At 38.0% G+C, this 21,445-nt stretch overlaps 1 protein-coding gene across 24 annotated transcripts in view; it reads left to right on the top strand.

Moving 5' to 3' along the window:
* The window catches only part of TSGA10 (testis specific 10), a 184,204-nt gene extending 165,156 nt beyond the window's left edge, over positions 1-19,048 (top strand). For all 24 annotated transcript variants that reach the window (XM_078348759.1, XM_078348758.1, XM_078348755.1 and 21 more), the window contains 3 exons: positions 92-196; positions 375-524; positions 18,703-19,048. In XM_078348759.1, coding sequence (XP_078204885.1) covers positions 92-196; positions 375-524; positions 18,703-18,727 — 280 coding nt within the window. In that variant the 3' untranslated portion in view covers positions 18,728-19,048. The remainder of the gene's footprint in view (positions 1-91; positions 197-374; positions 525-18,702) is intronic.
* The last annotated feature ends 2,397 nt before the right edge of the window (positions 19,049-21,445 follow it).

The raw sequence follows: 21,445 nt of genomic DNA, 5'->3' as shown, positions 1-21,445 counted from the left end.
GAAACCACTGTAAATATGGTTTCGTGTACCCCAGGAATCATAGCCACACTTTAAGTTTAGTCAACTGTAACTCTTGTCTTCTTTTAAATAGGGCCATCCAGAGTAGAGATGTGGCCCAGTTCAGAAATGCTGTCACACAATTGGAAGCTGATTTAGACATTACCAAAAGACAACTAGGAACAGAGCGCTTTGAAAGGTAAATTTATCTTGATGCAAGCTCAAAAACAATCCTTTCCAGCATGGAAAGCATTATTTCTTAGGTTTTAGTTTAATTGTGATGTTAGATTTTAAAGTATAAATTGAGCTACAGTTTTATTATACTTTTAATAATTTTGCTGGATATAAAATTTTAAAGCATCACTATTTTGCTTTAGGGAGAGGGCCGTGCAAGAACTTCGCCGCCAAAATTACTCAAGTACTGCTTATCATATGAGTTCTACAATGAAGCCAAATACAAAATGTCATTCACCAGAACGTGCTCACCATCGATCTCCTGACCGAGGACTAGATCGATCATTAGAAGAGTGAGTCTGTTTAAGGATCCATTCTCTTGAGACCAAACAGCAATATCTAGTATAGTGAATATTTAGGGTAATAAGGAAACTCAATAGTCTATCTTCAATAGTGATATATAAACATGATTACCAAGATATAGTGATATAAAAATAAAGGATTTTGATAATTAAATTAGAATTATGTATTATACTAAAGAAAAAGGTCTAATAGTTTATCTGTTTCCATAAATTATACATTTTTTATTTCCATAGTTTAGGGGGAACAGGTGGTTTTTTGTTGCACAGACGAGTCTTTTAGTGGTAATTTCTGAGATTTTGGTGCATTCAATACCCAAGCAGTGTGCACTGCACCCAATGTGTACTCCTATATTCCTTACCCTTGTCCCACTGGGGAAGGAACTTTGGGATCCTTCCCCCTGAATCCCCAGAATTCATTGTATCATTCTTAGGCCTTTCATCCTCATACCTTAGCTCTCACTTAACATGAAGAACATGTGATATTTGGTTTTCCATTCCTGAGTTACTCCCCTTAGAATAATGGTCTCCAACTCCATCCAGGTTGCTATGAATGGCATCATTTTATGCCTTTTTATGGCTGAGTAGTATTCCCTGGTTTATTTATACTACATTTTCTTTAACCACTTGTTGGTTGATGGGCATTTAGGCTGGTTCCATGTTTTTGCAAATGCAACTTGTGCTGCTACAAACACGTGTGCAAATATCTTTTTCATATAATGACTTCTTTTCCTCTGAGTAGATACCCAGTAGTTGGATTGCTGGGTCAAATGGTAGTTATACTTTTAGTTCTAAAAGGAATCTCTATACTATTTTCCTTAGTGGTTGTACTAGTTTACATTCCCACCAGCAGTATAAAAGAAAACATTCCCTTTCACCACATCCACACCAACATCTATGATTTTTTTATTTTTTAATTATGGCCATTCTTGCAGGAGTAAGGTAGGTATCCCATTGTGGTATTAATTTGCATTTCTCTGATAATTAGTGATGTTGAGCATTTTTTCATTGGCAATTTGTATATATTCTTTTGAGAATTGTTCATGTTCTTAGCCCACTTTTTGATGGGATTATGTTTTTTTCCTTGCTGATTTCTTTGACTTCCTTGTATATTCTGGATATTAGTCTTTTGTTGGATGCATGTTTGGAAAGATTTTCTCCCACTCTCTGGGTTGTCTGTTTACTATGCTGATTATTTCTTTTGCTGTGCAGAAGCTTTTTAGTTTAATTAAGTTCCATCATAAATAGATAATATATGTAATATAATTTGTTTTTGTTTCATTTGCTTTTGGATTCTTGGTCATGAAGTCTTTGCCTAAGCTAGTGTCCAGAAGAGCTTTACCAATGTTATCTTCTAGAACTTTTACAGTTTCAGGTGTTAGATTTCTAAGTATTTGATCATAAGGTGAGAGATGAAGATCCAGTTTCATTCTTCTACATGTGACTTGCCAATTATCCCAGCACTATTTGTTGACTAAGGTGTCCTTTCCCCACTTTAGTGTTTGTTTACTTTGTAAAAGATGAGTTGGCTGTGATTATTTGGCTTTATTTCTGGGTTATCTATTCTGTTTCATTATGTTCCCTTAGTCTATATGCCTATTTTTATTGAGTACCATGCTGTTTTGATAACTATAGTTTTGTAGCATGGTTTGAAGTCAGGTAATGTGATGCCTCCAGATTTGTTCTTTTATTATTATTATTATTATACTTTAAGTTCTGGGGTACATGTGCAGTATGTGCAAGTTTGTTACATGTGCCATGGTGGTTTGCTGCACCCATCAACCCATCATCTACATTCGGTATTTCTCCTAATTCTATCTCTCCCCTATCTCCCCACCCACCAGCAGGCCCTGGTGTGTGATGTTCCCCTCCCTGTGTCCATGTATTCTCATTGTTCAGCTCCCACTTATAAGTGAGAATATGTAGTGTTTGGTTTTCTGTTCTTGTGTTAGTTTGCTAAGAATGATGGTTTCCAGCTTCATCCATGTCCCTGCAAAGGACACGAACTCATCTTTTTTATGGCTGCATAGTATTCCATGGTGTATATGTACCACATTTTTTTAATCCAGTCTATCATTGATGGGCGTTTGGGTTGGTTCCAAATCTTTGCTATTGTGAACAGTGCTACAATAAACATATGTGTGCATGCGTCTTTATATTAAAATGATTTATAATCCTTTGGATATATACCCAGTAATGGGATTGCTGGGTCAAATGTATTTCTAGTTCTAGATCCTTGAGGAATCACCACAATGTCTTCCACAATGGTTGACCTAATTTACACTCCCATTCAGTGTAAAAGCATTCCTATTTCTCCACATCCTCTCTAGCATCTGTTGTTTCCTGATTTTTTTTTTTAATGACCACCATTCTAATGGGCATGAGATGGTATCTCAATGTGGTTTTGATTTGCATTTCTCTAATGACCACTGATAATGTCTTCTTTTGAGAAGTATATGTTAATATCCTTCACCCACTTCCTTACACAAAGTGGGTGTAAGGAAGGGATTCAGTTTTAGCTTTCTGCATATGGCTAGCCAGTTTTCCCAACACTATTTATTAAATAAGGTATCTTTTCTCCATTGCTTGTTTTTGTTAGGTTTGTCAAAGATCAGATGGTTGTAGATGTGTGGTATTATTTCTGAGGCCTCTGTTCTGTTCCATTCATTTATATATCTGTTTTGGTGTTGGTTTGGACAAGCTTTTTGATGTGCTGCTGGATTGTTTGCCAGTATTTTATTGAGGATTTTCGCATCAATGTTCACCAGGGATATTGGCCTAAAATTTTCTTTTTATTGTGTCTCTGCCTAGTTTTGGTATCAGAATAATGCTGGCCTTGTAAAATGAGTTAGGGAGGATTGCCTCTTTTTGTATCATTTGGAATAGTTTCAGAAGGAATGGTACCGGCTCCTCTTTGTACATCTGGTAGAATTCGGCTGTGAATCTGTCCAGTCCTGGACTTGGTTGGTAGGCTATTAGTTGCTGCCTCAATTTCAGAACTTGTTATTGGTCTATTCAGGGATTCAACTCTTTCTGGTTTAGTCTTGGGAGGGCATATGTGTCCAGGAATTAATCCATTTCTTCTAGATTTAGTGGTTTATTTGCATAGAGGTGTTTGCAGTATTCTCTGATGGTAGTTTGTATTTCTGTGGGATCAGTGGCAGTATTTCCTTTATCATTTTTTATTGTGTCTATTTGATTCTTCTCTCTTTTTTTCTTTATTAATCTGGCTAGTGGTCTATTTTGTTGATCTTTTCAAAAACAAAAACCAGCTCCTGGATTCATTGAGTTTTTGAAGGGTTTTTCCTGTCTCTGTCACCTTCAGTTCTGCTCTAATCTTCGTTATTTCTTACCTTCTGCTAGCTTTTGAATTTGTTTGCTCTTGTGTCTCTAGTTCTTCTCATTGTGATGTTAGGGTGTCTATTTCAGATCATTCTTGCTTTCTCTTGTGGGCCTTTAGTGCTATAAATTTCCCTCTAAACACTGCTTTAAGTGTGTCCCAGAGATTCTGGTATGTTGTGTCTTTGTTCTCATTGGTTTCAAAGAACATCATTATTTCTGCCTTCATTTTGTTATTTAGCCAGTAGTCATTCAGGAGCAAGTGGTTTAGTTTCCATGTAGTTGTGTGATTTTTAGTGAGTTTCTTAATCCTGAGTTCTAATTTGATTGCACTGTTTTCTAGGACTGTTTGTTATGATTTCCTTTCTTTTGCACTTGCAGAGGAGTGTTTGACTTCCAATTATGTAGTCAGTTTTAGAATAAATGTGATGTGGTGCTGAGAAGAATGTATAGTCTGTGGATTTGGGGTGGAGAGTTCTGTAGATATTAGGTCTGCTTGGTCCAGAGCTGAGTTCACGTCCTGGATATCCTTGTTAATTTTCTGTCTCGTTTATCTGTCTGATATCAACAGTGGGGTATTAAAGTCTCCCACTATTATTGAGTGGAAGTCTAAGTCTCTTTGTAGGTCTTTTTGAAATTGCTTTATAAATCTGGGTTATCCTGTATTGGGTGCATATATATTTAGGATAGTTAGCTCCTCTTGTTGCATTGATCCATTTACCATTATTTAATGCCCTTCTTTTTCTCTTTTGATCTTTGTGGTTTAAAGTCTGTTTTATCAGAGACTAAGATTGCAACCCCTGTTTTTTTTCTTGGTAAATATTCCTCCATCCCTTTATTTTAAGCCTGTGTCTTTGCACATGATATGGGTCTCCTGAATACAGCATACTAATTGGTCTTGACTCTTTATCCAATTTTCCACCCTGTGTCTTTCAATTGGGGCATTTGGCCCATTTACATTTAAGGTTAATATTGTTATGTGTGAATTTGATCCTGTCATTATGATGCTAGCTGGCTATTTTGCCTGTTAGTTGATAAAGTTTCTTCATGGCATCAATGGTCTTTACAATTTGGAATGTTTTTGCAGTGACTGGTACTGGTTTCCATGTTTAGTGCTTCCTTCAGGAGCTCTTGTAAGGCAGGCCTGATGGTGACAAAATCTCTCAGCATTTGCTTGTGTGTAAAGGATTTTATTTCTCCCTCACTTATGAAGCTTAGTTTGGCTGGATATGAAATTCTTGGTTGAAAATTCTTTTCTTTAAGAATGTTGAATATTGGCCCCCACTGTCTTCTGGCTTGTAGGGTTTCTGCAGAGAGATCTGCTGTTAGTCTGATGGGCTTCCCTTTGTGGGTAACCTGACCCCTCTTTCTGAGTGCCCTTAACATTTGCTAGGTTGGGGAAGTTCTCCTGGATAATATTCTGAAGAGTGTTTTCCAATTTGGTTCCATTCCCCTTGTCACTTTCAGGTACACCAATCAAACGTAGATTTGGTCTTTTCACATAGTCCTATTTTCTTAGAGACTTTGTTCATTTCTTTTCACTCTGTTTTTCTCTAAACTTGTTTTCTTCATTTCATTGAGTTGATTTTCAATCTCTGGTATCTTTTCTTCTGCTTGATTGATTTGGCTATTGATAGTTGTGTGTGCTTCATGAAGTTATTGATTCAGCTATTGATAGTTGTCTATGCTTCATGAAGTTCTTGTGCTGTGTTTTTCAGTTCTATCAGGTCATTTATGTTCTTCTTTAAACTGGTTATTCTAGTTAGCAATTCCTCTCACTTTTTTTTCAATGTTCTTAGTTTCCTTGCCTTGGGTTAGAGCATGCTCCTTTAGCTCAGAATAAGTTGTTATTACCCACCTTCTGAAGCCTACTTTTGTCACTTCATCAAATTCATTCTTCATCCAGTTTTGTTCCCTTGCTGGTGAGGAGTTGTGATCCTTTGGAGAAGAAGAGTCATTCTGGTGTTTAGAATTTTCAGTCTTTTTGCACTGGTTTCTCTTTGTGGATTTATCTACCTCTGGTCTTTGATGTTGGTGATGTTGATACTATTCCTTTTTGTTTTCCTTAGTTAGTTTTCCTTCTGGCAGTCAGACCCTTCTGCTGCAGGTCTGGTGGAGTTTGCTAGAGGTCCACTCCAGACCCTGTTTGCTTGGATATCACCAGCAGGGGCTGCAGAACAACAAAGACTGCTGCCTGTTCCTATCTCTGGAAGCTTTGTCCCAGAGGGGTACCCACCAGATGCCAGTAAGAGCTCTCCTATATGAAGTGTCTGTTGGCCCCTATTGGGAAATGTCTCCCAGTCTGGATACATGGCAGGTAGGGGTCAGGGATCTACTCGAAGAGGCAGTCTGTCCTTTATCAGAGCTTAAACACTATGCTGGGAGAACCACTGCTCTCTTCAGAGCTGTCAGGCAGGGATGGTTATGTCAGCTGAAACTGCGCTCACAGTTACCCTTTCCCCCAGGTGCTCTGTCCCAGGGAATTGTGCCCACTTCAAACTTCCTGGTGGATTTGTTTGCACTGAGGGTGAAACCACCTACTCAAGCCTGAAAAATGCCAAATGCCCCTCCCCCCACCAAATTTGAGTGTCCCAGGTTGACCTCAGACTGCTGTGCTAGCAGCAAGAATTTCAAGCCAGTGGATCTTAGCTTGCTGGGCTCTGTGGGAGTGGGACACACTGAGCCAGGCACTGGAGAGTATCTCCTGGTCTGCTGGTTGTGAAAACCATAGTAAAAGCACAATATCTGGGCCAGAATGCACCATTTCTCCCAGTACAATCTCTCAAGGCTTCCCTTAACTATGAAAGGGAAATCCCCCAACCCCTTGCACTTCCCAAGCAGGGCGATGCCCCCACCCTGCTTAGCTCCCTCTCCATGGTCTGTACCCACTGTCCAACCAGTCCCAATGAGATGAACCAGGTGCCTCAGTTGGAAACAGGAATCACCCGCCTTCTGCGTCTGTCTCGCTGGGAGCTGCAACTGGAACTGTTCCTGTTTCACCATCTTGCCAGCTCTTCCCAGATTTGTTATTTTTGCTTAATCTTGTTATGTGGGGTCTTTTGAGGTTCCATATGAATTTTAGGATTGTTTTTTCTAGTTCTGTGAAGGATGATTCTGGTACTTTGATTGGAACAGCATTGAATTTTTATATTGCTTTTGACAGTATAGTCATTTTTACAGTATTGATTCTCCACGAGCTTAGGATGTGTTTCCATTTGTTTGTGTCATCAATGACTTCTTTCAGCAGTGTTTTGTAGTTTTCCTTGTAGAGCTCTTTCACCACTCTGGTTCGGTATAGTACTAAGTTTTTTGTTTGTTTGGTTTTTTCCACTGTTGTAAAAGGAGTTGAGTTCTTGATTTGTTTCTCAGCTTGCTTGCTATTCATGTATAGCAGCACTACTGATTTGGGTACATTAATTTTGTATCCTGAAACTTTACTGAATTTATTAGTCAGATCTGGGAGCTTTTTGGATGAGTCTTTAGGGTTTTCTAGGTATATGATCATATCATCAGTGAACCTTGACAGTCTGACTTTCTTTTTACTGATTTAAATGCCATTAACTTCTTTCTCTTGTCTGATTGCTCTGGCTAGGACTTCAGGTATTATGTTGAATAGAAGTGATGAAAGTGGGCATCCTTGTCTTGTTCCAGTTCTCAGGAGGAATGCTTTCAACTGTCCCCATTCAGTGTAAGGTTGGCTGTGGGTTTGTCATAGATAGCTTTTATTATTTTGAAGTGTGTGTCCTTCCTATGCCAATTTTGCTGAGGGTTTTAACCATAAAGAGATGCTGGATTTTGTCAAATGCTTTTTCTGCATCTGTTGACATAATCACATGATTTTTAGAAATTTTTGTTTATATGGTCTATCACATTTGTTGACTTGCATATGTCTAATGGAATTCAGCTGTGAATCCATCTGGTCATGAGCTTTTTTTGTTGGCAATTTTTTTTATTGCTGTTTTAATCTCTCTACTTCTTACTGGTCTGTTCAGAGTTTCTATGTCTTCCTGATTTAATCTGGGAGGGTTGTATTTTTCCAGGAATTTATCCATCTCCTCTAGATTTTCCAGTTTGTATGTGTAAACGTGTTCATAGTAGCCTTAAGTGATCTTTTGTATTTCTGTGGTATTGGTTGTAGTATCTCCCGTTTCATTTCTCATTGAGCTTATTTGGATCTCTCTTTTTGGTTTATGTCACTAGTGGTCTATCAATTTTGTTTATCTTTTCAAAGAACCAGCTTTTTGGTTGATTTATCTTTTGTAATTTTTAGTTTCATTTTTATTTAGTTCCACTCTGATCTTTGTTATTTCTTTTCTTCTGCTGGATTTAGGTTTCATTTGTTCTTGTTTCTCTAGTTCCTTGAGGTGTGACCTTAGGTTGTCTGTTTGTGCTATTTTAAACTTTCTGATGTAGGTATTTAATGTTATAAACTTTTCTCTTAGCACCACTTTTGCTGTATCCCAGAGGTTTTGATAAGTTGTTTTACTATTATATCTCAGTTCAAAGAAGTTTTAAATTTCCATCTTGATTTCACTGTGGACCCAAAGATCATTCAAGATCAGATGAAGATGATGATGATGATGATGATGGTGATGATTTGAGATGGAGTACAGTGGCATGATATTGGCTCACTGCAACTTCTGCCCTCTGGGTTCAAATGATTCTCCTGCCTCAACCTCCCAAGTAGCTGGGAATAGAGGCATGTGCTGCAATGTCAGGCTCGTTTTTTCTTTTTGAGATGGGATCTTGCTGTGTCGCCCAGGCTTGGGTGCAATGGCACAATCTCGGTTCACTGCAACCCCCACCTCTCAGGTTCAAGTGATTCTTGTGCTTCAGGCTCCCAAGTAGCTGGGATTACAGATGTGCTCTACCATGCCCAGCTAGTTGTTTTTGTATTTGTAGTAAAGATAGGGTTTCACTGTGTTGTCCAGGCTGGTTTTGAACTCCTGACCTCAGGTGATCTGCCCAGCCTCAAACAGGCTCGAGACACTGCACCCAGTCTTAATTTTTGTATTTTTAGTAGAGACAGGATTTCAACATATTGGCCAGGCTGATTTTGAACTTCTGACCTCAAGTGATCTGCCAGTCTTTGCCTCCAAAGTGCTGGGATTACAGGCATGAACCACCACACTCAGCCTCAAGAGCAGACCCATGTATTTTTATAGTTTTGAGGGTTTCTTTTGGAGGTAATTTCCAGTTTTATTCCACTGTAGTTTGAAGATACTTCATATAAATCTGACTTTCTTAAATTTATTGAGATGTGTTTTGTGTCCTATCATATGTTCTATCTTGGGGATTGTTCCATGTGCTGAATAAAAGAATGTATATTCTGCAGTTGTTGGGTAGAATGTTCTGTAGATACCTGTTAAGTCCATTTGTTCTACAGTGTAGTTTCAGTTCATTGTTTCATTCTTGACTTTCTGTATTGATTACCTGTCTAGTACTGTCAGTGGAGTATTGAAGTCCCCCACTATTATTGTGTTGCTGTCTGTCTCATTTCTTAGGTCTAATGGTAATTGTTTTCTAAATTTTGGAGCTCCAGTGTTAGGTGCATATATATTTGGAATTGTGATCTTTTCCTTCTGTATTATTCCTTTTATCATTGTATAATTTCTTTCTCTCTCTCTCTTTTTTTTTTACTGTTTTTACTTTAAAGTCTGTTTTGTCTGATATAAGAATAGCTACTCTTGCTCACTTTACATTTGCATGGAATATCTTTTTCCGTCTCTTAACCTTAAGTTTATGTGAGTCCTCATGGTGTTAGGTGAGTCTATTGAAGATAGCCGATACTTAGTCAGTGAATTTTTATTCCTTCTGCCATTCTGTATCTTTTAAGTGGAAAATTTTAAGTGGAATGTTCAACATTAGTATTAAGATGTTGGGTAAGGCCAGGCACAGTGGTGCATGCCTGTAATCCCAGCATTTTGGAAGGCCTAGGCAGGCAGATCACAAGGTCAGGAGATTGAGACCATCCTGGCTAACACAGTGAAACCTCATCTCTACTAAAAATACAAAAAATTAGCGAGGTGTGGTGGCATACACCTGTAGCCCTAGCTACTCAGGAGGCTGAGGCAGGAGAATCACTTGAACTTGGGAGTTGGAGGTCACAGTGAGTCGGGATTGCATCACTGCACACCAGCCTGGGTGACAGAGTGAGACTCTGTCTCCAAAAGAACAATGGCAACTACAAAAAATGATGTTAGGTACTGTTCTATTTATCACATTAGTTGTTGCCTTAATACCTTGTTTTAGTGGGTTTTCCCCCATTTTGTTATTGTTTTATGGGCCCTGTGAGATTTATGTTGTAAGGAGCTTCTATTTTGATGTATTAAGGTTTTGTTTCAAGACTTAGAGCTCATTTAAACATTTCTTGTAGTGCTGGCTTAGTAGTGGCAACTTCTCTCAGCATTTGTTTGTCTGAAAATGACTTGATATTTCCTTCATTTACATAGCTTAGTTTTGCTGGATACAAAATTCTTGGCTGACAATTATTTTGTTTCAAGAGGCTAAAGATGGGACTCCAATTTCTTCTGGCTGTAGGGTTTCTGCTGAGAAATCTGCCACTAATGTGGTAGATTTTCCTTTATAGGTTATCTGATGCTTTTGTCTCATAAGTCTTTAAGATTCTTTCCTTCATCTTGATTTTAGATATCCTGATTACTGTGTGCCTAGGAGATGATCTTATTACAATGAATTTCCCAGGTGTTCTCTGAGCTTCTTGTGTTTGGATGTCTAGATCTCTAGCAAGGTGAGAGAAGTCTTCTTCAATTATTCCCTCAAATAAGTTTTTTAAACTTTTAGATTTCACCCCTTCCTCAGGGAAACCAATTATTCTTGGGTTTGGCCATTTAACATAATCTCAAATTTCTTGAAGGGTTTGCTTATTTTTTAAAATTCTTTTTTCTTTATCTTTGTCTGATTGGGCTGTTTTTAAATTTTTATTTATTTATTTATTTATTTTGAGACAGAGTCTTGCTCTGTTGGCCAGGCTGAAGTATGATGACTCAATCTTGGCTCACTACAACCTCTGCCTCCCAGGTTCAAGTGATTCTCCTGCCTCAGCCTCCCAAGTAGCTGGGACTACAGGCATGCGCCACCACCCTGGTTAATTTTTTGTATTTTTACTAAAAACAGGGTTTCACCATGTTGGTCAGGCTGGTCTTGAACTCCTGACCTTGTGATCCACCCACCTCGACCTCCCAAAGTGCTGAGGTTACAGGCATGAGCCACCACACCCAGCCTGATTGGGCTAATTCTAAATACTTGTCTTTGGCTAGGCATAGTGGCTTGTGTCTGTGATCCAACACTTTGGGAGGCTAAGGTGAGTGGATCACTTGAAGTCAGGAGTTCAAGACCAGCCTGGCCAACATGGCAAAACCTTGTCTCTACTAAAAATACAAAAATTATCCAGGTGTGGTGGCACATGACTGTAACCCCAGCCTATAACGTCAAGAGGCTGAGGCAGGAGAATTCCTTGAACCTGGGTAGCAGAGGTTGCATTGAGTCGAGATCATGCCAGTGTACTCCAGCCTGGGCAATAGAGCAAGACTCCATCTCAAAAAAAAAAAAAAAAAAGACTTGTCTTCAAGCTCTGAAGTTCTTTCTTCTACTTGTTCTAGTCTGTTGAAACTTTCCACTGCATTTTGTATTTCTCTAAGTGTATATTTCATTTCCAGAAGTTATTATTGTTTTTTATTCATGTTATCTATTTCTCTAGGGATTTTTTCATCCATACTCTGTATTTTAAAAATTTCTTTAAGTTGTGTCCCATGGAGTGATCTCTTGATGTGGTGTTCTCCCCCTTTTCCTAGGGATGGGGCTTCCTGAGAGCCAGACTGCACCTCACTGCAGTAGATTGTTATTGCTCTTCTGGGTCTTGCCACCCAGCGGAGCTACCAGGCTCCAGGCTGGTGCTGGGGGAATGTCTGCAAAGAGTCTGGTGATGTGATCTGTCCTCAGGCCTCCCAGCATGGATACCAGTACCTGCAGTAATAGAGGTGATGGGATAGTGACACAGACTCTGTAAGAGTCCTTGGTTGTAGACATTTAGTGCACTTGCTTTCTTGAATGCTGGTTATACTAGTGATGAAGTTGTCATGTAAACAGACTCAGGACCTCTGGTCAGCCAGGACCTTGCAGGCAGTGGAATTAGGCATTGTCTTCTTCCTGAGATCAGGGTTATTCTCTCATGAGTTGTCGTAATGGCCTGCATTGATTGGCCTCCAGACAGGAGGTGGTGTTTTAAGAGATCACCAGCTGTGGTAGTAGCAGGGGGCTCTAAACTTGCCCTAAGATGGCCAGGGTAAATATTTTGGTTTTTCAAGGGGTGAGCAGGGCCATAAAGCTTTCAAGAGTTTCTGTGTTTTGCATTCGACAACCAGGGTGGGTAGGATAATATAACACCATTAGGTGGGGGCAGTGTTAGGTGGGTCTGGGCTCAGACTCTCCTTGGGCAAGGCTTGCCACAGCCACCTTGGGGGATGGAAGATTGTTCTCAGGCCAATGGGGTTATGTTATAGAGGGGATCTTGACCACCTCTCCTGCATCATATAGTTCGTCAGAGAAGTGGGGGATAGCCAGTAACAAGAGGCCTCACCCAACTCCCATTCAGTTGGCAAGGCTGGCCTCACTCCTGCAGTGCCTTGCTCAGATTTTGCCCCAGGCCATGAGGTACCCTGCTGAAAAAGCAAGCACAGCATTTGAACCTTCCTTGTCTAGCTATCCTGCTCTGGCTCCTATCTGCAGTGGCTTATGGTCATCTCCTGCACTCTGCTCAGGAAAATCTGTGCCCAGTCAAAACCACTACCAATTTCATTTGGGAGCTTCTTTCACTCTGACACCTCCCAATTCCACTGGTTGCCTTCCCAAGGACCCCTGTGAGATAGTCTTTGCTGGCTTCCCTGGGCTTGAGCTGGAGACTGGGAGTGCATGCAAGGCACTTCCTGCTGCTGCTTCTACTTTTATATTTTGCATGACTCCATAAATCCCTTTCATCTGTAGGTAAGGTTCTGTTTTTCCCCCATAATCTGGATTTTCAGATTCCCTAATGGGGACCTGTGTTCAGAGGTAGGTTTTCTTCGCTCTCACAGTTTGAGAACTCACAGTTTTTCACCTGTTTCATGGAATTGGCAGCAGCATACCACTTCTTTCAAAGGATCTGTGAATTCTTTTGGTTTTCCTGGGAGATTCCTGCGGTCTCTAACACTGTTCTGTCCTTCCACATGGAGCTGCACATTAGCCCCCTCTCCTCTCTGCCCCATAAATTGTATTTTGAAAGTTTGATTTTCTCTTTATTTCTACAACATAAACTGCTTTCGTTTAATTACAAAATGTTGGTTATCATAGCACCATAAAATTTATATGTTCTAGGAAAGTAATCAACTAGTTTTTCAGAGGGAAATATTTTAGATATATTTCTATATGTCACAAATTTTATAAAAAAACTTTTTATTTGGAAACAATTTCAACTTTACAAAAAGTTACAAAGATAAGAATACAAAGAACATCTACATGCCTTTTACCCGTATCCACTATTTTAAAAATTTTACCCCATTTGTTTTCTTATATACACATGTGGTGGCTCATGTGCTCACACACTTGCATCTTTCTTCTCCCTCACTGCACACGCACTCACACACATACACACACTTGCACACTCTCACACACTCATAGAGGCACATTTAAAAATATAACCAAAACTCCAGGTCCAAACGATGCCCACAGGTTTCATGCATGCTTTCTTCCATTCCTGATATATATGTTCTTTCTACAGTGAGAACCCTGGCTCAACATTAACATGTTTACTCAACAATATCAATGTAGTTACTAATTTGGTCAATCCCAGAATGCATCTACAGTGGTTTAAAAATTTCTTCACCAATGTCACCACAGTAAACAGGCCAACTTTTTAAAAATTCAGAATCTGTAGTTCTTCCTTCTTACACCTGTTACGCTACCTTGCCTAAGTCTTAAGGGCATACAGTTAAACACTGAGTTTGTAACTTACTTGGATTAATTTTTTTTTTACATCTTTTACTTTGGTCATACTATTCATTTGAAATAATATTGGATTCATTTGTTTCAGTTTGCTTTCATTTTTCATTTTTCCACTTCCTAGTTTTTTTCCAACTTGATTTTATTTTTGAATATCTAGGTTAGTATGCTTGTCAAGGTCAAAACTCTGCAAAAGCTAATACTTAGAGAAGTGTCACTTTCTCTTTATGTCTTCCATCCCATCATCATGCCTCCACCCCCTTTCTTTGTGGTTTTATGCTAATGATACACAGAATATGTGTCTTTTTTTGTTTATGCAAAAAATAGCATGCTTCTCTGTACTTTGCTTTTCTCACTTAACACTATCTCCTGGAAATCTCTCCATACTGATTCATAGAGATTCTCCTTATTCCTTTTTTCAGGTGCATGCTACTCCAGTATATGGATGTACCATAGTTATGTAACCCACCACCTAAACTTGGACATTTAGGTAGTTTCCAATAATTTGCAAATACAAACAAGGCTGTAATGAATAATCTTGTCCAGATATATTTTCATGTTGTTGGTGTATCTTCAGAATGAATTCCTAGAAGTGGGATTGCTGGGTCAGTGGGTAAATACACATGTAGTTTTGTTGGACAGTGCCACTTTCCCCTCCATTCCGCAATCCCTTCAGCAATGTGTGAAAGTACTGTTTCCCCACAGCTGCCTGACTAACAGAACACACTGTCAAGCTTTTGAATTTGTGCCACTATAGCAGATAAGAAATGGTGTTTCACTGTGGTTTTAATTTGCATTTCTCATATTATGAGTAAGGTTGAATATCTTTTCATAGGTTTAAGGGCTATTGTTATATCTTTATAATGGAATTATTTATAATCCTTTGGATATATACCCAGTAATGGGATTGCTGGGTCAAATGGTATTTCTATTTCTAGATCCTTGAGGAATTGCCACACTGTCTTCCACAATGGTTGAACTAATTTACACTCACACCAACAGTGTAAAAGTGTTCCTATTTCTCCACATCCTCTCCAGCATCTGTTGTCTCTAGATTTTTTAATGATTGCCATTCTAACTGGCATGAGCTGTTATCTCAATGTGGTTTTGATTTGCATTTCTCTAATGACCAGTGATGATAAGCATTTTTTCATATGTTTGTTGACCGCATAAATGTCTTCTTTTGAAAAGTGTCTGTTCATATCCTTCACCCACTTTTTGATGGGGTTATTTTTTTCTTGTAAATTTGTTTTAGTTCTTTGTAAATTCTGGATATTAGCCCATTGTCAGATGGGTAGCTCTTAAAAATTTTTTCCCATTCTGTTGGTTGCCAGTTCACTCTGATTATTGTTTCTTTTGTTGTGCAGAAGCTCTTTAGTGTAAATAGATCCCGTTTGTCTATTTTGGCTTTTGTTGCCATTGCTTTTGGTGTTTTAGTCATGAAGTCCCTGCCTATGTCTATGTCCTGAATTGTATTGCCTAGGTTTTCTTCTAGGGTTTTTATGGTGTTAGGTCTTATGTTTAAATCTTTAATCCATCTGGAGTTCATTTTTGCACAAGGTGTAAAGAAGGGGTCCAGTTTCTGCTTTCTGCACATGGCTAGCCAGTTTTCCCAACACCATTTATTAAACAGGGAATCCTTTCCCCATTGCTGGTTTTTGTCAGGTTTGTCAAAGATCAGATGGTTGTAGATGTGTCGCATTACTTCTGAGGCCTCTGTTCTGTTCCATTGGTCTCTATCTCTATTTTGGTACCAGCACCATGCTGTTTTGATTACTGTAGCCTTGTAGTATAGTTTGAAGTCAGGTAGCATGATGCTTCCAGCTTTGTTCCTTTTGCTTAGGATTGTCTTGGCTATGTGGTCTCTTTTTTGGTTCCATATGATGTTTAAGGTGCTTTTTTCTAGTTCATGAAGAAGGTATCTGATCTGTTTTTATATTGACAGTGGTGTTCTAAAGTCTCCGGTTATTAGTATGTTTTTATTTATTTTTGCATATCCTCTAAATTTTGCTTTATATAGGTGGTTTGCTGTTTTATTTGTTGCATTGATATTCTGAACTGTCACTCTTCATCATGGAATGTGGCTTTTATAACATATCCTTTTCAGATGCATTTAGATGTTTTTCTTTTGCTTGACTCTACTTTGGTATAAGAGTTGCAACTTCTATTTTCTTATTGTTTCTATTTACCTTGTAAATATTTTTATTTTTAGCTTTTTTGAGTAACTACATTTTAAGTATATCTCTTATATACAGTGTGGATTTGAGTTTTGCTTCATGAGTCATTGTGATTTTTTTTTTTTTTTTTGAGTCAGAGTTTCACTCTTGCTGCCCAGACTGGAGTGTAATAGTGCGATCTTGGCTCACTGCAACCTTTGCCTCCCAAGTTCAAATGATTCTCCTGCCTCAGACTACCAAGTAGCTGGTATTAGAGGTGTCCGTGACCATACCCAGCTAATTTTTGTTTTTTTAGTAGAGACAGGGTTTCGCCATGTTGGGCAGAGTGTTCTTGAACTCCAGACCTCAGGTGATCCACCTGCCTGGGCCTCCCAAAGTACTGGGATTACAGGTGTGAACCACCATGCCTAGCCTAGTTTTTCTATTTTTAGTAGAGACAGGGTTTTACCATGTTGGTCAGGCTGGTCTCAAACTCCTGACCTCAGGTGATCCACCTGTATCAGCCTCCCAAAATGCTGGGATTATAGGCATGAGCCACTGCACCCAGCCATTTTGAAAATCTTTTTTAAAAACAGGTGAGTTAAACTGGGCATGGTTGCTCACTCCTGTAATGCTAGCACTTTGGGAGGCTGAGGCAGACAGATCGCTGGAGCCCAGGAGTTAGAGACCAGCCTGGGCAATGGTGAAACCCCATCTCTATAAAAAAATACAAAAACAATTGGCCAGATTTGGTGGCATGGGCCTATATTTCCAGCTACTTGGTAGGCTGAGGTGAGAGGATCGCCTGAGCCTGGAAGGTTGTGGCTGCAGTGAGCCATGATCATGCCACTGCACTCTAGCCTGGGCAACAGGGTGAAACCCTGTCTTAAAAATAGAATAGAATAGTATAAACAAAATAGATGAGTTAAACTCTTTTATGTTATTGATATGACTGTTATGTCACATCAATAGTAATGGTCTCAACCCAGTTATCTTATAATTACTGTCTGTATTATGTGATATTTGTTGTATTTCTTCATTTGGTCAGTCTTCTTTGCTTCTTAACCAATTTCTTTTGGCATTTAGGAAGATTTTATTTTATTTCAGTTGTTACCTTCAATTAATACTTTTAACAGTGCTCTTAATCACATTTCTTCTTACTTAACCTTTTACTTTCAGTTTCAAATGGTGTCCTTTGACTGCCACTTATTGTCTAGACAACAGATGTCACACTGAATTTACTTTCATCTAATCACTGCTCTGTTCCCCATCCCTCTAGTTTTGCCTTTCCCAAGCTGTCATATAAATAGAATCATACAGTATGCAGCCTCTAGTGGTTGACCTTACCCAGCACAATATATTTCAAATTTATCCAGGTTGTTGCATGTATTCGTAGTTGTCACATATTCCTTTTAACTGCTGAGTGGTATTCCATAATATATATGTACCGCAGGTACTTCTAAAAAATGATTATGACCATTGAACTCCATTCTGGGTGACAGAGTGACTCTGTCTCAAAAGGTAATAATAATTAAAACATAAAAAACAAAATGACTATAGTCTTATAAGTAGTTGCAAAAATAGTACAGACAGTTCCACATATCCTTACCCCAGTTTCTATAATGAAATATCTTGCAAACTGGGATATTGACATTGGCACAATGTGATTAACTAGTCTACAGGCCTTATTCAGATTTCACTAGTTTTAGATGCACTGTCATGGCTGAATGCAGTGGCTCCTGATTGCATCCCAGCACTTCGGGAGGCTGAGGCAGGTGGATCATTTGGGGCCAGGAGTTTGAGACCAGCCTGGCCAACATGATAAAACCCATCTGTACTAAAAATGCAGAAATTAGCTGGGTGTGGTGGCATATGCCTGTAGTCCCAGCTACTCAGGAGGGTGAGGCATGAGATTTGCTTGAACCTGGAAGGCAGAAGATGCAGCAAGCTGAGATTGGACCATTGAACTCCAGCCTGGGTGACAGAGTGACTCTGTCTGAAAAGATAATAATAATTAAAACATAAAAAGCAAAATGACTATAGTCTTATAAGTAGTTGCAAAAATAGTACAGACAGTTCCACATATCCTTGCCCCAGTTTCTATAATGAAATGTCTTGCAAACTGGGATACTGACATTGGCACAATGTGATTAGCTAGTCTACAGGCCTTATTCAGATTTCCCTAGTTTTAGGTGCACTGTACACAATGTTTATATGTGTACTTTTTTTTACACTCCACACACAGCACCAGTATGATAAAGATGCAAAATTGTTCCATCAGCACCAAAGAATTTGCTCCCTCATTATGCCTATTTATAGTTGTATGCCCACACTTCATCTCCCTGTCTCCTACTTTCTTCTTCATCTCTATAATTCTGTCATTTTGAGGTAACTTTTTGCGATTGACTTTTCTCATTTAGCATAATGCCCATGAGATCCGTCTAAGCTGCTGTAAGTATCAATCGTTCATCCCTTTTAATTGTTGAATAGTATTCTATAGTATGAATATACCACAGTTTGTGAAAACTGAGTGAAAAAAATACATTGTGTTTTGTTTTCCTTCATAGAAACTGAAGAAAACTCTTATATGTAGCAAAAGTGATACACTTATGAGAATACATTTGTTACATATATTGAAAAAGTTGAATTGAAAATATTAATCAGCATAATTTGTTCTCTTATAGGAATCTTTGCTACAGAGATTTCTGACGTGAAATGATTCTTCACATCCCTGAGAAAGGTCAAAGTAACAAACTGATTTTTTTTTGTGCTACATGATTGCATTTATCTTTTAAATGCTTGGCGATGTTAAATGTATTTATTAACTTTGTGTGTCTGAATCTCTGTTCTGATGTGCCATGTTGCAATGATCTGAGAAAACTTATAAAAACAAAAATGCACATGGCTCTTTCTATCCATGCAGTAATGGTGAGTGTAAAATCTGCTTACGTCACTATTGAACACTGTTATGTTCACTATCCGGAGTAAATAAAGAAGTTTATTAAAACAGGGCAAAGTGTTTTTACAAAACTGATTTCCTTTCCTTTCTTGGTATCTCAAATAATTGGTTGGTTAATATTTTTCTTTGTGATTTGTGCTTTCATGGCTGGAAAGTTTGTACAACAATTTACTGATACTGGCCTGGGATCTGATATTCCATTTCAGAACCAACCTTACATAAATTCCATGCCATAATCTGATATTGAAGCAGCAGAAAGTAGGAGTGTTGTCAGGGTTTTAAAATCTATAGTATTGTACCACTCAAAGACTAAGTAACATACATTTTCTACAATTGTGTTTACTACTACTATTTTTAGAAAGGTAGGTGATGATATATCTGTCAAGAATGTAAGATTTTTTTTAAAATCTGTATTTTTAATAAGTGTCCCTTCAAGTACTGCAATCAACTTAATTGCCATTTTATTTTATGGTCTGTGGCAGCTGTCTGTAATGTGGTGTAACAAGACAAGTGATGTTTCTTTCCTCCCCCAATTCCCTAAATCTTTTACCTTATCTATCCATAGGCTTTGGTGTAATGTTCATATTAGAGCCTGAATATGACTGTATTTTACTGATATAAGCTATTTGTGTTCTTGCCATTTTAATAAAAAAGGCTTGTCATTAATAGTATTCATATGATGTAGACAGTTTCTCATTTTATGTAGTCACTATTCAGTATGACTACAGTGATATAGGAAAGTGCTCTGATTTAGGTTTTGTTTAATCAGTAGCACACTGATATTTTGCTATAATTTCATGCTATATATTCACTTTAGTTTGATTTTTAAAGCCTTCAGTTTCATTCATCTAGTTTAAGACATTAAGGATTGGTTAAAAATTAATAACTTAAAGTAAAATACTTTTATAAGTATTTTAAAGATTAATATGCAAAAAATTGTCCTTTTTCATGAACATGAAAAATTTATCTTTGTTAGGTGACTCAATGACCTTATTAGCACGAGGTCATCATGTTAACTTTATTCACCTAGAAGAGCTGACAAAGAGCTGAGTGTTACTGTTATATGCACTTAACACATGTTATGTGTGGAGGGCAGTATGTGAGAAGGGAGCATGAGAGAAGCAGGAATGAAGTATGTAATACAATATTTCCATGTTTGACTAAAGGTATGCTATACTTGCCTTTTACCATTAATTACAGAACATTTAAAGGGACAATTATATGGTAAGTATAATGGGACCATCATTATGTAAAGGAAGGAGAAAGCATCTGCATCCTATATTAAAATTTCAAAGAAAAGATTTTTGTTTTGGTAATATTCAAGAACATTTGTTGTATTAAATGAGATTCTAATTGCTTGATATAAATATTTAATAGCCTGTTGCTATGGTAGAGATTGTCTAATGTAAACACAATATATGAATCTATACCAACCATATTCTTCCTTGGATGACAAGGAAATCTCCTGAAAAAGAGTTCTCAGCTTTCAAATATGATGTTTAATATAAAACACCTACTCCTGCTAAAGTAAGGGTGTTTGTGAAAAAAGAATTGTTAACCCTCTGAGTAATTTAAATCTAAAATTTCTTGTATATAAATCCTATTTTGAAATTCCAAGCACCACCAGAACTCTGTCTTTTCTTTGGTTCATCTGAGACATCACACAACTTTCTGTTGGAAGTAGGAGCAGGGAATTGACATGAGGATCCGTTCTGAAGTTCATAAGCTATAGTTTCAAAAGAAGCAGGTGTTATCTTTTTGATCTTTAGTATATTACGGTTAGAGTTCCTCTCCCCTATTACAGTTTAGCAACCAGTGGGCATAATGAATTAATTAAATATGTTCTGATAATAATATCAGCTACTAAAACAGATTGGAATCAACTGAAAGTGTTAATGATATAAAGAAAACTTCCAGCTGACACTCTACAAATATTGGCTACAGTGACTATAAGTGATTCACCCTGGAACAGTAAAAGAAGAAAAAAGGAATATAAGTGGAAGCTACTGGCTTTGAAGTCAATTATGATTCCTAAACAGTTATTTCTTCAAAAATTATTTGAAATGATGAATTCAGGTACTTGAAATATATTAATATTTTACAATAACACTATCATAAGAATCTGCTACTTTTCTCTTTCCTGTCTTTCTATTTTCTTATAAATCCTTGCTATGGTCTTTAATGAAGTCTCCTTAGCTCCCTAAAGGCTATGCTCAAAGTTGCATTTCTTGTGTAATAGGTATGAGTTTGTGACCCAATTCTGAAGACTAACAAATCGTTCTTCTGAGTTTTGTGAACCTAATTTAAATATATGATTATTATACTACTCTATCAAATTATTTTATACTGGTCCCTTTCAAATGCATTTCAATGTTCTTTTTAATTATTTTTTTGAGACAGGGTCTCACTGTGTCACCCAGCCTGGAGTGCAGTGGTGCGATCATGGCTCACTGTAGCCTTGACCTCCT

Source organism: Callithrix jacchus, chromosome 14, assembly GCF_049354715.1.
Source record: "Callithrix jacchus isolate 240 chromosome 14, calJac240_pri, whole genome shotgun sequence".
Classification (NCBI taxonomy): Eukaryota; Metazoa; Chordata; class Mammalia; order Primates; family Cebidae; genus Callithrix; species Callithrix jacchus.
Note: the sequence above shows the minus strand (reverse complement) of the source record. Positions and strands in the feature narration are given on the sequence as shown.